The sequence below is a fragment of the Protopterus annectens genome, chromosome 1.part0 (genome assembly GCF_019279795.1).
Source record: "Protopterus annectens isolate FY-2018-M chromosome 1.part0, PAN1.0, whole genome shotgun sequence".
Taxonomy (NCBI): Eukaryota; Metazoa; Chordata; order Ceratodontiformes; family Protopteridae; genus Protopterus; species Protopterus annectens.
In genome coordinates, this window is record NC_056725.1 from 390,676,918 (window position 1) to 390,692,871 (window position 15,954).

Genomic DNA, 15,954 nt, shown 5'->3' on the forward strand with positions numbered 1-15,954 from the left:
TGATACCTGGTAGCTCACCTTTATAGTTCCATGATGGCTAACGATGTACCGTAATACTGAGGATGAAATGCATATTGTATTTCAGAAAGAAATCTCCAGAAGCCATCACAAATAATTAATACATGACTTTATACAAAGCAGCTAGGCATTGCTGTCCCTTGCTGAATGAGACATTCCCCCAGGTCCCCTTCCCTTCCAGTAATGTCAGACTGGAGATGCAGTTGACACTGAAGCTCACTTTATGGTTATGTTGTGGAAAGTAGTGCCCAAGACTTCACTGTTCCATATTGCTTTCATTACATAGATCAGCAGTGATGACATAAAAGTGATTTCCATGTACCTTTTACACAAAAAGTGCGGTCTGCCAGAGGTTTCAGTGTACGGTGCTAATCTGGACATGCATCTCAACATTGAAAACTGGCAGCAGATTTTGATGTCACATTAGACCTGTAGGTAATGCTAAGCACAGACAGCTAATGCTTAGTAGTAAAACGTTAGTCCTTAGTATCTGTAGGTTTGTGAATCACTTCCAGATGTATCTGCTTGCAGTTAGTCATGTTTGTGGCCACGTGCAGTTTTGTTTTCCTGGATGCAGCCCACTGTCAGTTTAAACGATGTACTTGATAGTTTCTGTTTTTTTCTGAGGAATAGTGCTTCTGCTGTAGGGACCATTCTAATTATTTTAATTAAAATCTTGTTTTCATCGTTATTTTGTTATGGTGATCCTGATAGGTGTCAGTGTTTTGAGTACTTACCTGGTCTGGAAGGTGACGTCTGAGGTGAAAGAGTTAACACTGGAAGGGAGTGTAGATAAAACAGATTACTTCTAATATACTCCAGTACTTCATTAGAATTGATTAACAGCGTGCGCTTGCTACTTTACAACCACAGGTATTTCTAGCTTGTATCCTACTCGGAATGACTTTGTTTTCTTGGAATTTACAGTTACACCTAAATTTCCTTCGAATATTTTCTGTGATTTTTGTAGAAGGCTATTTAACTACTAACTACCTCCAGATGTTGCCTATAGGTATAGTGCCCTCTGCCCTCTTCATTTGTTGTAACTAAGAAAATTATTACCCTGTGTTTTAAGCTTGCCTGTAGGCTAAAGTAAGAAATTTAGCTCTTTCTTAAGGGAGCATTTTAAAAACTGCTAACCTGTCACAGAACCTGCTGTCCCCTGGCATCCTGATTGTTTTGATAACCCTGCATTACCCCCATACCAAAATGAAGTGCATAGATATGCACACTTCCAAATAAAGCACTTTGGATACAGTTGAATATTGTTTATTTTAGAACGTATTATGTATGGTCTGTCTTTTAATTAAATACATGTGTGTGTGTATATATATATATATATGTATATATATATATATATATATATATATACTTTATGTTCAGTTCAGGTTATCAGTGGGTTTCAATGGCAAATCATTTCATTGGCATTTTTGTTGCGTGTGCCTTTACTGTATAAAAAAAGAGGAAAAAATCTTTCAGTTTTATATTACCAGTGGATTACAATGACAAACTAAATGTTTAGCTTTTGTTTTGCATGTGTCTTTACTTTCTTTATTTGTTTGTAAAATAACAAAAATGATTTAATTCTGTCTGTATAATGTAAGTAGTAACATAGATACAGGAAGTGACTGTTTCTTCTGAAATGAACATAGTGCGAAATAAAATGACAACATATTCCTTATTATAACAGAGGGTGAATACATTAAGATGTTCATGCGAGGAAGACCAATCACAATGTTCATTCCTTCTGATGTGGAGAACTATGACGACATCAGGACCGAACTACCTCCTGAGAAACTAAAGTTAGAATGGGTGTATCCTTTTACTGTGCCTGTGGGAATTTTTAATTTTTTTTTAATCCCACCTTTTCTAATCACTTTTTTGTGTTATGCATAACAGTAATGAATTGTGGTGCATAGTTCTTGTAAAGTAGTTCCTGTCCAAGCTTTTATTCATTGTTAGTTCATGGTTGCCTCTGACCAATGCAGTCCTTTATGAAAAGACCACTAACTTATTGCAGTGACTTAATTATGCAGGTCAAATTAGCTAGACATCTGTGTTTCACTGTGGTGTTTATCAAAATGAACAGTGTACTAGCAACCACTTTTCAGCATTTTTTTGTAGTTCCATCAGACAGTTCATTTAAGCAGATGCTCTTACAAGGAACCAAACACATTTTGAATTTTTGTGATTTATGTTTGTCATTATAGTTTCAGGGCAGACCATCTTAAATAAGCTTAGCTAGAAGAGAAGTTTGAATCAGCATGTGTTGGAGTAGTCATTCCTGAAGTTCATTTATCCAGGGCTGTACATTTTCAATTCAGAATGGCTCCCTGTTGAAATATTGGCACCCGTAATACCAAGAGCTGTCAGACAGAAAAAATAAGACTGTAAATCAGGGGAATAGCAAATCTCAAGAATCTCTGTCCTACTTTAAACGTTTTATTGTTGGGTGGCAAGTCCCAGAACCCCCAAATGCATGTATACCAAACAGAGATTCCATACCTCTGAGAAAAGGGAATATTCCAGGACATGACCATCTTGGACTTAGTATATATAAGTCATTCAGTCTGTGTTTCGGGACTCATTCTAGTGGGCCCCAATATTTCAAATAGTTGTTGTTCAGAACAAGTATTTTAGTAGCACTTTCTTTTCAGACAGCAGAGATAGCCACTAAATGGTACTAAGAGAAACTGTTGACGTCAGTGTGTCTTTAAATACCACTTCATCAAGTCAAACTGAAACAGCATGTAGGATTTAGAACAGGCTGTAGGCCCCTCCCCTAAGCATGGAGACACCATTCACTCCTGTTTACTTCTACTCCCACATCCTTAACTGTAATCAGCTGCAGGATGCTGCATCTTGGAAAACTTGTACATTTTCAGGATGTCACAAATTTACTATTTTGCCATTTCATTTGGCTTGTTGATTAACATGGAATTTACATATTTATCTTTTGAAATGGTAACAGGGTATCGTTGGACACATGCCAGCTTTAGAAGAACAATTTTTTTCTTTGCAGTGGCCCGTAGCTTGCAATGTCACTCTGTTATGTATAATGTAGTATAAATGTGAACGTGTGGTAGTTAGTGCTTAGAATGAAGGCAGCTTTTAACAGGGCACAGGGTTTGATTCCATCCACCACCATTCTCTAATATGTGACCCTGAGAAATCACTTAACCAGACAGTGCTCCCAGTTTACCCCTGAAAAGTGAGACACTTGTGAACAGTGGGTTTAGCTGGTTAAGAAATGTAAAAAATAAAGTTGTGCAGAGCATTTAGTTGCATTCAACAGGATGACCTTCTATGTCATTTTATACGTCTTTTAATCAGTCAAGTTTATTACTGTTTTGGGCCTTGGCTCATAAGTGAAAGATAGTTCTCAGAGTCAGACATTCTTTTATACTTGCAAAATAAACAAGGAATTAAGATGTTATTGATGGATGATTTGGGAATATTGCCTGCATTTCCCCACTACAGGCTCATTTAGTTTTATTTAGCAGACAGTCTTCTTATCTATTTGGTACCATTATGCATCATGCCCAGGGATTCTGTGACTGAGAAAATAAAAGGAAGCAAATGTGGCTGGAATCTTAATGCTGTCTCCATGCTGCTGCTGTTGCTGTGGTACATGAGCAATATAAGCAGGGCAGTACACATTCTTGCATCTTCTGCATTGCAGCATTGTAGATCTTAAAGTGGCTCATAGGTCAGATATCACCTTAACCAACATTATAATTTCAGAAGAAGTTAATGTGCTTGTGGACCCCTTAATCTGTAGCTTCAACCCTGTCTTGCAGCTGAAGGTTCAAGATTCCTGGCTGATCAGCTCTTCTGAGAGTTGGCACCCTTGAGAACTGACTTATCACTAGTGGAAGAAATTACCCCCCCCCATTCTCATTACTTCAGCAGGGTAATGGGGTGTTAATTTTGGACACACTTTTCTCCTTTGCCAAGAAATGTTACTGTACATCTGTCTACTGTTCTTTCTAATTCTGCTCCTCATACCAAAATTCAGAAAAGAAAGTCTAAATTAATCTTCTTTGCTATGTGTGGCTGAGAAGGGTTTGGTTTCAGACATTCATGTCTCTGGCAGTAGAAACTATCTTAACTAAAACATGGGGAAGTCCCCCTTGGTTGGGGGTAACAGTGGTTCCCACCTCAGGGTGTGGCTTTTTTCTTACATCTCTTACTTCATAATGAGGCCTAGGAGAATTGGAAGGGACTGAGGCTTTTGGGAAGCATTCCAGTCATGCCTCTCAAGTGTACCTCATTACGATGGAACGTACCTCATCTGGGGTCTCAAAAAGTTCATGTTCCTCGAAGTTCCATGAAGTTCCACATTGAAAGGGTCTGTAACACATTCAGTGTTGGGAATTTTTTTTAAGTGAAATCCATGGTAAATAGAAATAAATAATATTCACTCTTTAAAAGATCTTCTTTATAAGTAAACCAGCATAATTTAACCATCCTATGACTTTCCTAGCTGAAGTTGTTAGTAACCCATTAGTACATGTTCCACATTTTGCCCATTTGTTCCACATTATGAGGGCTAGTGTTCCTCATTTTGGAGGTGGAAGGTTGAGAGCTTTGAGTCCAGTCATCAGATGCATTCTGCTAAGTGGAAAAGGTTTTACATCCATCTGAGTGAGAATTATTCTATGTTGCTGCTGTCTAATAAGTTTGCAGGTAGTCCTGACTTGCTTCTGGTATCTGCGTAATATGGATGTCATTAGTCAGCGGTATCACTGCATTTTTTTATCACTTTTGAGTATAATGATCTTGTGGATGGTCGAAATGCTGCCCATCATCTGTTAGTCACTAAGCATTTCTTTAAAACATTGTGCATTTAACCTGATGTCTTAGAAGGCTTCGCTTCCTTGGAAACTTGATATTAAGTGTTGACAAAGCTTTCTAACTTACAGTCAAACTAAATGGAGTTCTTCTTTGTAGTACATTGCTGTTAATGTCCTTTACCTGTAAGATGCCTGAGCCACAGGTCATTGTCTTGAGTGGTCCCTGTTTGGTCTTTCTCGAGGATCCCATGTCCCTTAGGGGTTCTTGCATTTCCCTCAAAAAGTCATCTTTAAGTTGTTGTTAAAGTATTCCACTTATCTCATTGTCTCTTGTGGAGCAGATTCCATGAACAGAGAGGTACCTCCTAATTTAGTGGTCACCACCACCTCCAGTTCTACCCTAAGAAGAATACATGATTTGAGGAAGACAGACCACTTGTTCGTTTCCATTACTGTGACTAGGGAGGGGGTTGCAGTAGCTAAGTAAACCTTCCCAAGTGGATTGTTGAATGAAATTTATTTTTAGTATCATGTATCCAACCAACCACCCACAGGAAAATGCTGCTTAAAAAGGCCATTTTATGAATGCATCTGCTTCCATTGCCTGCTTCAGAAGTGTCTTCATTGTGAACATGTCCAGCAGTGGCAGCTTGGTCGTTAGCTCACACCTTTGCAGTACATTGTTGCTTTGATCAGGGTTATAGAAATTTAGCCATTTTTGGCACCTCGGTGCTGCAAGATTTCACTTTCTGAGCCCTTGACTTTAAGCCTTCCTTCATTTGCAGCCTCGGGTGCTGTTTGTTGTTTTATAGATTACATTAAACTTTTTCTTTTAATTCTTCTCAGTAGTTAACCAGAGCAGAAGGCCATCAAAGTCAGAGGTTTCAGATATACACTCACCCTATTAATGGATCTGTGTGAATTCCTTCTTCAATGGCTGCTTGCAACCCTCCTGCTGTCTCTATTGTGTGGGCTGCACCTGTGTTTCTCGAATGCTGCATGATATTTCCTGTAACTCCTACAACTGTACAGTGTTATATCCTTGCATGTGTGTGCTTTTTTTCTTCTTAAAGATTGTTTCTCAGTACATGCAAAGTAGACTGAGTAACACAGAGGCTGATGGCATCATAGTAGCCTGGTAAGTGACATCATGACATGCGCTGATTGGAGGCACACGTGTCCCTTTGGGTGGCACTGACAGAAAATTCAAAATTGTGCCAAGTTGGAGCTGTTGGTAGAGGAAGTTCCTAAATTTAGAAATAACAGAAACCCATATCATAAAAGAACTGATATAATGATTACATATCAGCTATTTCCCTGTACATTATTGGCTGTAAAGCCATCCTGTCTCCTTTCCTTTCCATTTCATTTGCAGTGTTTTTTTTTGTGTCAAGAATAGTTATAGCCAGTAAATCTCACCTTGAAAAAGTTTTACTGTCTTGCTTGTCTCTTTCACAAAAACAGATTAGATGATTCCCTGTTCCCTACAAGAGTTCAGCTGACGTACGCATGACAGCTTAACCACCGAAGTGAAAGATGTATGCCTTGCAGCACATAAAAAACTTTAAGACAAGAATTCAAAGCTGTTTATGTGCTTTGGTAATCCTGACACAGAGCACTCAAGTTCCCCTTTTGGAGGCTAGCCTGTAGTACTCCTAATTAAATATGTATTTATCATCCATTTCCACATGTGTTTAGTTCATCTGTTACAGCTGCATGGCTGATCTTGCCTTTGCTAGACTTTTTAAGAGGCATTTTCCATTTCAGGTACCCAGTCTGTCCTTTATATTGATTTCACTTTGTTTAAAAGAGAGATTAGATCTGCTTCCTTCTGAACTGATTCTTTCACAAAATTGTTTTTTTTTCTGTGTCTTAAATGTTAAATTTAAGCATTTTAGAGCTACAGGGTCTATGGTTTGAACACTGTCACTGTGTTTTTCTCTTCTTTCAGACAGGATTTATTTTAGTACTAATCAAAAGATTTTGTTAAGTCTAGTCTTAAAAATTAGTTTTTCTCTCTGCTTGCTTCGTTCAGAAGAGAACTGTTTCTTCTAGTTTTAGACCTGGGTTTAACCTATCAGCAGTGCAATTCAGACACTACAAAGTTCCAAGTGATCCAGACAAGTTATTCAAAGCTATTGTTTCTAGTTTGTGCTGTTAAAAAATGCATCTAAACCACTTACCAGTAATTCCTCATTAGAAACTGATGTACATTACAGTATGTTTTCAATTTACAGTGACTCCTGAAGTACATGTTCTGTGCTGCAGTACCTTCTTTGCAAGAGGAAGGGAGTAGGAGGCTCCCGTTATGGTTTTGTTAAAGGATAGCGTCAGTATTAATTCTTTATAAATGTAATTATTATTATCTCACAGCAAGACGTGGTCGCGTTCGATTCTCAGCTAGAGCGTCTTCTATGTGGAGGCATGTGTGAATGGGTGTGCCTTCGTTGAAGGTTGTGCGTCAGGGCTGGTAACTCGGCACGTAAAAATCCACTACCAAACATTAGCGGACCGGAGTTCCGCTGTGGCGACCCCCTAACCGGGATAAGCCGAAAGACACAACAACATTCATGAGACTTTTTTTATTTGTAATTCTGTTAAGATTATAATTTCATGCATGTACTTATATGTATTGTCATTTGGTTTCTTGTTTTTGACACGAGTTCATCATGAGTCCATTACATATCTGCACAATATCCTAGTGTGCTTGGCTCCACTTAGTGTTGCATTAGATTGTAAATGATCCACGCTGTTTTTCAGCTGTCGTTCAGACCTTTCTGTTCTCTTCTATCTGTAACAACCAGCATTACTTACTGCTGTTGGTCAATAGACAGCGTTTTTATATTTCAAAAACCTTCAAAATTCACTTTTTATCTACTCTAGTATCTACCCTTCGACAATTAATTGTTTCTGTTCAGCTTCTCATTATTGTTTGCCTTGTGTTTTCTACTGTGTCACATGATCTGTCAGACTGATCATTTTCTTTCTTCCTTTAAACTTCAAGCTTCTCTCTCCATTACTCTTTGCTGGATCCACCATTTATTGTTATAGTCTGGTGGACACAAGATCTGTTAGGCATGTATATTCTGTGCGTTTTCACATTTGTACTGGGCAGGTGGAGTTTACAAAAATAGTTTACTTATTTACTGGGAACAGTTATAGAATAAAAGTATCACATTTACGCTTCAGTCTTTTTCCAACAAAATAATAAGTAAATAAACTGTTTATCAAAACTATGCAGTAAACATAATTGTAATTTTGTGCAGAAATCGTTATGCTTTTATAGGATGACAAATCCCTGGCATCACATCAAATTTGTCATGGAAATTGAATAAGTCGTTCATTTCGTGGTCCTAAGATGCCTCAAGCTGTTAGTATCTGTGCAAGCTATTAGATTTCTGTTCTTCAGTGGCAGCAGAAGAAAAAACCCTGTCCAAATTTATATTTTCAGCTAGGTAGTGCTTAATATTTTGTTTTAAAAATTGACATGCTCTGTGAAACCATGAATTAAAACATACTGGATATATTAATAATGTTTTTTGTGTGGGTTTTCATCGACTGCATTACAACCCTGTTCAAAGCAATGTTAGATCCTTTTTTGATAATGTTCTTGGTATGTGGATGCACAGAAAAGTGATAATAATGAAAATGTGATTTCCAGCAGGGAGACTACGTGTGTTCAGCATGTTCCTTCGTGACATAGGAGGGAACCTATAATTTTTGATAAAGTAAACATTTGTTTTATTGAGAATGATTTGGGGTGAGATGCATGATTTGAAGGGTACTGTCATTTTAACTTGGCAATTACTTATAGCAGTATTTAAAATTATTGTGGTAGTAGGAATGGATGTTTGTATGCATATGTGAATTGTGGATTTATGAGCATGGGGTTATGTGTGGGTGAGTTGCCCTCTCATAGGACGTACTGCCTCAGCATATGTGGGCTTAACTTTACTGACAATACCCAAGCATAACTCTCAACATCTTCTTCGTGTTTCATTGTTGCAGTCATTACATTTGGGTAATTTGCTGACAGGTTGCCCTCAGTCGGCCTGATTAACATAGTCTTGGGTCCTGCGTCGGTTGCTGTCCCTTCTTCCATGACGTCAGGTCGTCAGGGGTATAAAACATGCAGCCAACGCCATTTTCATCAGTCTTTTTTGCCACGCGGTGCCCGAAGCAGAAGCAGTTCGCAAGTGCCGGTCGACCAACTCCTGAAATTTTGATTTTCGAGTTTTAGAACCAAAGTCTTCAACCTAAAGCTAAGTACCCCGTTGGGTAAACTTTTTCTTGCTCCTTACCGATGCCTGTAAAATTTAATAATTGTATTACTTGTGGGAAGCAAATACCTCATAAGGATTTTTATTTGTACTGTATTCCTTGCTTAGGCCCTGACCACAACGTGCCTTGCTGTCAGTTTTGTGCTGAATATAATCAAGCACTATTAAGCGTCGGTATATTTTTGCATCTAAATATTTTGGCTCAAGATTTAACTATCCAGAAATGTCGTCAGTTAGCAATCCGACTACCGGAATACACAAAAAACACAAAGAAAGACAGAGACAGACTGTTGAGGTCCAAAACTGACGACGAAGCTTCTCCTAAGCCAGTCGCATGTTAGCCGGTACTCAGTGAGGTGCTTTTGCAGCCCCTGATGCCCACTACTTTTTATTCGCAGGCCTCTACTGAGACCCATTTGGAGACCTGTATGCCGCGAGACACTTTAAGTATTGAACCCGTGGATGTCTCTACTTTAGATGGGTTCGGAGCCGCTGAGCAGGTACCGGCTTCTGAGGGTGTTTTAAGGCCTAAAGATTTGTATATTAAACTAACGCCATCTTCAAAACCTAGGCCAAAATCAACTTCTATGTCTAAAAAATCGACGTTTGGACTATGTGCACAGGCCCCTATGCTTAAAAAACAAATGATCAAAATGGCTGAGGATTTAATTACCTTGATCAGGGGTTCCCATCCCCCTCCTGCTAAGAGGCCTAGGCAAGGCACTGACTATGAATCTTCAGATCAGGTTTCTATTTCTTATGATTCCTCTTCTGATCAGGAATTATCTATTCCTCCTTATGAGGACTGTGATGCAGAAGAATCCATCCCTTCTGCTTCTCCTCCTGAGGATTTTTCTTTTGGAGAAATTTTGCATACCTTAAGGGAACACTTTCACTGGGATAGTCAGGATTTCTCAGAATCTAAAAAGAGGCTTAGGGATTTCCTTCTTCCTCAGCATAGGCCTTTGGCTATACCTCCTGTTCTAGACATTGTTGTTGATGTTTTCTCAGAATCCAGCATGGCTCCTGATTCCCTGCCTCCGGCTTCTAGTAAGCCAGACAGATATTACAGGGTTCCTGACTCCCACAAATTCCTTTTTAAAACACCTACTGCTGACCTTGAAATCATTTCCCAGGGTCCCAAGGGTGTTAAGGTTTCTACTGCTAAAAATCGTACTCCTACTGATAGAGACTCCAGGGCGCTGGATAGATGGGGTAAGAAGGTTTACACGTCTGCAACCTTGGCAATCAGGGCTTTAAACTGTCAATTTCATATGCTTAAATATCAGCAGCATGTCATGGGCTTACTTAAACAGAAAATGATGTTGATTTCTGACTATGTCGAAAATAAACAGTTTCAGGATTTATTGCATTCAGCTGAACAAGTTGGAAAGCATACTTTGCAATGTGGTTTTGATTCCTTGGAGGTGTCTTGCAGGGCCGCTGTAAATGGGTCTGTGATAAGAAGGCATGCTTGGCTCAAGGAGCAAAATCTGCCTGGTCATGTTAAAGCAAAGTTGTTGGATGCTCCTTTAAAACAGGACAGTCTATTTGGTAATAAGGCAGAAGAAGTTTTGAAAAAAATGGAAGATACAGCTAAATCTATGCAAACTGTAAAAGATTCCCTACAAGTGCAGCCGCCAGGTTCAGTAGGCACTGGCCTGTTAAGAACTGGTCCTTTCCAGTACCCACCAGAGCCACTAAGGTCAAACCCAGACACCCCAAAGGCTCCAGGTTTCAATCACAAGGAACTTACAGAACAAAACAATGGGGTGCCTCCACCTCCAAATCTGGAAGTAATAAGGCACCTCCCTACGGTAAACAGTCTCAATGACTTTCCTCTGCCATCATCAAGCACTTATCTTTTGGCAGCCCCTTTAAGGGGAAAACTGGCACTTCATGCACGAAATTGGCATCTAATTACTCAGGACAAGTGGGTTTTAAATATAGTATCCCAGAAATACAGATTTCATTTCCACATGTTGCCATTCCCAAACGGATGGCAAGATCTGCCTCCAAATTAGTGGGCAGAGGCCCACAAACAAGTTATGTCCCTCATGAAGATGGGGGCTATTCAACCAGTACCCAAAAAGTAAAAGGGACAAGGTTTTTATTCAAGACTTTTCCTGGTACCCAGAAAAGACAAATCATGATGTCCAGTTCTGGACTTATCCTTTCTAAATACATTCCTGGGCATTCCAAAATTCAAGATGCTGACTCTATAAAAGTTACTGCCTATGCTAGGCAAGGATGCCTAGTTGGTAACTATAGACTTAAAAGAGGATTACCTGCATATCCCAATCAGGGAATCTTGCAGAAGATACCTCTGCTTCAAAGCAGGCTGTTTGCATTACCAGTTATCTGCACTGCCCTTTGGCTTATCTACTGTGCCCAGGGTCATCACAAAGTGCCTGGCACCAGTAATTGTATTTTGCAGACAAAGAAACATTCAAATTTATCCTTATCTGGACGAATGCCTAATTCAGGCAGAAAGCAAGGACACTCTTTTACAGCATCTGGCGTTTGTAAAAAGGCTTATAACTTGTCTAGGGTACTCCATAAATGAAAAGAAATCACAACTGGTCCCCTCTCAAATAATTACATTCCTGGGTGCAAGCTTGAATACATCTGCCCAGATGACTTACCTCATGCCAAAAAAACTAATTCAATTGATGACTTACTTCAAACAAGTGGTCACAAAAAAAACAGCTATCTGCAAGACAAATTCTGCAGGCCCTGGGGTTCATGGCTTCCTGCATTCTAATAATTCCATATGCAAGACTGCATATGAGGAAACTTCAATGGTACCTAAAAAGCTTATGGAGTCAATATTGTCACAGCCTGGAAACAATGATTCCTATCATTCCTTGCCTGCAGCAAGAGTTACTGTGGTGGGAAGAGGCCTGTCACCAAAACAAGGGACTGTCATTCATTCCACCCCCTGCCACCCAAACCCTGACTACAGACGCATCAGATTATGCTTGGGGGCGCATCTGGCAGGGAGATGCATTCAGGGCCAATGGAGCTCAAATTAAATGCACATACATGTCAACCAGAAAGAGATGCTAGCTGTACAGAATGTTCTGACAGCCTTCAAGGACTATCTTCATCCAGGACAACTACTGATAAAGACAGACAACACCACAGTCATGTGGTACATAAACAAGCAGGGGGGTACCCATTCCTTCCCCCTCTGCAGACTAGCCATGGCTTTATGGAACACAGCCTTGACTTATCAAATATATCTATAAGCTCAATTCCTGCCAGGAAAGCAAAATACTCTGGCAGACGAACTAAGCAGAAATCTTATGGACCCACACGATTGGAAACTGGCTCCACAAATCTTCAGCATTTTGACACACAAATGGGGGAGCCCAGACATATCTTTTTGCCTCACCCCAAAACTACCAGTTGGACGAATTCTGCACAAGAATTCATCACAGAAAAGCATGGAAAGTGGATGCTTACTCCTTCAGCTGGAAAAACCTAGCCTTTCCCCCTCTGCCTCTACTCACCAAGGTCTTACTAAATGTCAGACAGGATAAACCAAAAATGATTCTGATTGCTCCAGACTGGCCTCGCCAGCACTGGTACCCGCTCCTACGCAATATGTCACACCTTCCTCCGTGGTACCTGCCTCAGACACCTTATCTACTGTCTCAGCAGAACTATCAAATTCTGCACACAAAGCCCCAAACTCTGAATCAAGCAGCATGGCTAATCAACTAATTTCACCAGTTACATCTCTCAGCGAACCTGTGGTGAATGTCATTTTTGAGGCTAGAAGGCCTAGTACTAGAAAATCTTATGCTGATAAATGGAAAAGATTCTGTGCCTGGAACCAAGCACAAGGAATAAGCACAGCAATGCCCAATATTCCTCAGATTCTGCAATATTTAACTGAGATGCTTCACAAGGGCCTATCTTTCTCTTCCATAAAAATCCATGCCTCTGTCATTTCAGCTCATTACAACACAGAGCCTCTGATATTTTCTCATCCCCTGCTAAAGCAGTACCTCAGAGGGGCCAAAAATTGAAGACCTCCCAGGAGAGCACCAACTTCTGCATGGGACCTCAATTTTGTGTTAGAAAAGCTCACCCTACCTCCTTTTGAGCCAGTTGCTACTGCAGACATAAAATTTCTCTCTTGGAAGACAGCTTTTCTTTTAGCAGTCACTTCAGCTAGAAGGATTTCAGAACTACAGGTCCTCATGGCAGTGGAGCCTTATATTATCTTTTACCCAGATAGGGTGGCGCTGAGGACCAATCCATCCTTTATGCCTAAACTGGTATCTAGTGTGGCTCTTAATCAGACCATTCACCTGCTAACGTTTTTCCCAAATCCACAGAACAAGGGTGAGCAGATACTGCATTCATTGGATGTACACAAACAACTAAGATTCTATTTAAACAGAACAAAATCTCTAAGAAAATCTGAGCAATTACTGATGGCATTTGCTGCAGGGGCAGAGGGAAAGGCTATTTCAAAGCAGACTATTTCAAAATGGATAAGACATTGTATTTGTTTCTGCTACGTGTGCCATGGTAAACCTGTTACCAAGGGGATCAGATCACATTCCACCAGGGCTGCATCTACTTCTGCAGCCTTTCTCAGAGGGGTTCCTACCAGAGACATTCTAGAAGCTGCTACCTGGAGCTCAGTTCATATGTTCACCAAACATTATCATTTACCTCTCTTCTCTAAATCCAGAGCAGGCTTTGCCACTGCTGTCCTGCAGGGCCTGATAGCTGCTCCCAGTGCTGTATAATTCCATCCTCCCAACCATAGCTTTGGGATTCTACCCAAATGTAATGACTGCAACAGTGAAACACGAAGAACATAATACAGTTGTGTATACTTACCATAAATGTAGATGTTCGAGTGTATTCACTGTTGCAGTCCTGGTTATCCACCCGCCAGCCCCGTTTTTTCTCTCATTATACCTCTTTCTCTTTATATCTCTTTTATTTGGAGATATATTTGTTGTGTTCTAAATTTCATGCATACATATATATATATATATATATATATATATATATATATATATATATATATACATTTTTTTTTTTTTTTTTGCTCCCCATTTGGGGGGCACCTGATATCTGGGGCAAGAAAAACTGCTGAAAATGTCATTGGCTGCATGTTTTATACCCCTGACGTCATCGAAGTGGAACAGTGGAAAGTGCATCGGACACGGATATCCTTCAGAAGGGACTCACGGAAACAGATAGCTGGTGCCAGAGCCATGGCCTGAAGTTAAACGCCAAAAAATGTATAGTCATACCCTTCGGGAAATACAAGGCAACCCCAAGCTACCATATAGGTGGCAATCCACTAAGCACAGAAGAGGTTATCAGGGACCTGGGGACCCAGGTTGACAGTGGCCTTTCTTTTGACACTCACGTTGCTAAAATGGTTAGAAAGACCTTCTACATTGCCCACCTGATCATGAAGGGATTCACATCCAGATCTAGTGAGGTCATTGTTCCCTGTACTCTTCACTTATCAGACCAATGATCGAGTACAATGCCCCATTCGGGATGTATCTCACCCGACATCTGCAGCAATTGGAGAGACCCCAAAAGTTCCTCACCAAAAGGATAAAGGGACTCCAAAATCTGTCATATGCTGCCAGATTGAAGAAACTCCAGCTCTATTCAGTCGCATACCGTCTGCTCAGAGGTGACATGTGCCTGACATACAAGGCCATGTCCAACCCGAATTAATGGACATGCTCCACCTCAAAAAATCCAAATCCACCAAAACCACTAGAGCAAGCGACTTAAACCTTAGCACGGATATAAATAGGACGTGCTGGAGGGATAGATTTATCACTCAGAGACTCCCTATGCTGTGGAATAAAATCCCGGTCCATGTGAGGCAGAGCACCTCGCTGACTCTGTTCAAGAGAAATCTAGACCTGTGGATGGGAGATCGTAGGTTTACCCCGGGAATCATCTCTGTGTCACTGCTGGACAGAGGCACAACAAACTAATGGGCACAGTATTTTTTCATATAAGGGGTGGCGTAAGCCACAAAAATTTGGGCTAGGCTTATAACTGCCTTAGGGCAGATAGCCTAGTATAAACCTATGAACCTATGGACCTATGAACCTATGAAGAAGGGACAGCAACTGACACAGGACCCAAGACTTTGTTAATCAGGCCAATTGTGGGCAACCTGCCAGCAGATTACCCAAATGTAATGACTGCAATAGTGAATACTCACGAACATCTACATTTATGGTAAGTGCACACAACTGTACTTTCTTACTGCAAGAATTATGCATAAAGTCAAAAATAATTGGAGTTAAAGGACCAAAATCAGGGACAGAGTTTAAATATTGCTCTCATAAATTAGAAAGTTGTTAGAGTAACAGATTTTGCATTAATGTGCATTTTCTGAAGGATATGAAATCTGAAATTCAGCTGGCTGTCATTATTTCATGACTGAAGTCTGCAGCGATTTGCCTGAAAAGTCACATATTTTGTGATGATCAGACCAAAAAAATGAGACAAAAATCTGGATATTTTGTAAAATTTTGGACATTTGAGAGGTAGTGGATCAAAGAGATATGCCACTGGTCAATGTACATTAATGCATTTCTCACAGATGGATTTTGTGTTAGGTAATGAATGGATTTATGAATTATGATTGATTTATGAATGGACGATGGATAGGTAATGAATGGGGATGCCACACTGATATGTCTCAGTCTCGAGGCAGTCCGAAAGAACCTAAGAAAAGTCCACCCAGGTAACGTTGCAGGTCCTGACATAATTCCGGGTCATCTACTCAAGAACTGTGCAGATCAAGTGGCACCTGTCTTCACTGACATCTTCAACACATCTCTCAGACA

General features: G+C 40.1%; 1 protein-coding gene across 4 annotated transcripts in view; it reads left to right on the forward strand.

Annotated features, from left to right (window-relative positions):
* EML4 (EMAP like 4) overlaps window positions 1-15,954 on the forward strand; it is a 1,975,061-nt gene that overhangs the window by 1,388,281 nt on the left and 570,826 nt on the right. For all 4 annotated transcript variants that reach the window (XM_044060268.1, XM_044060269.1, XM_044060261.1 and 1 more), the window contains one exon: window positions 1,709-1,832. In XM_044060268.1, coding sequence (XP_043916203.1) covers window positions 1,709-1,832 — 124 coding nt within the window. The remainder of the gene's footprint in view (window positions 1-1,708; window positions 1,833-15,954) is intronic.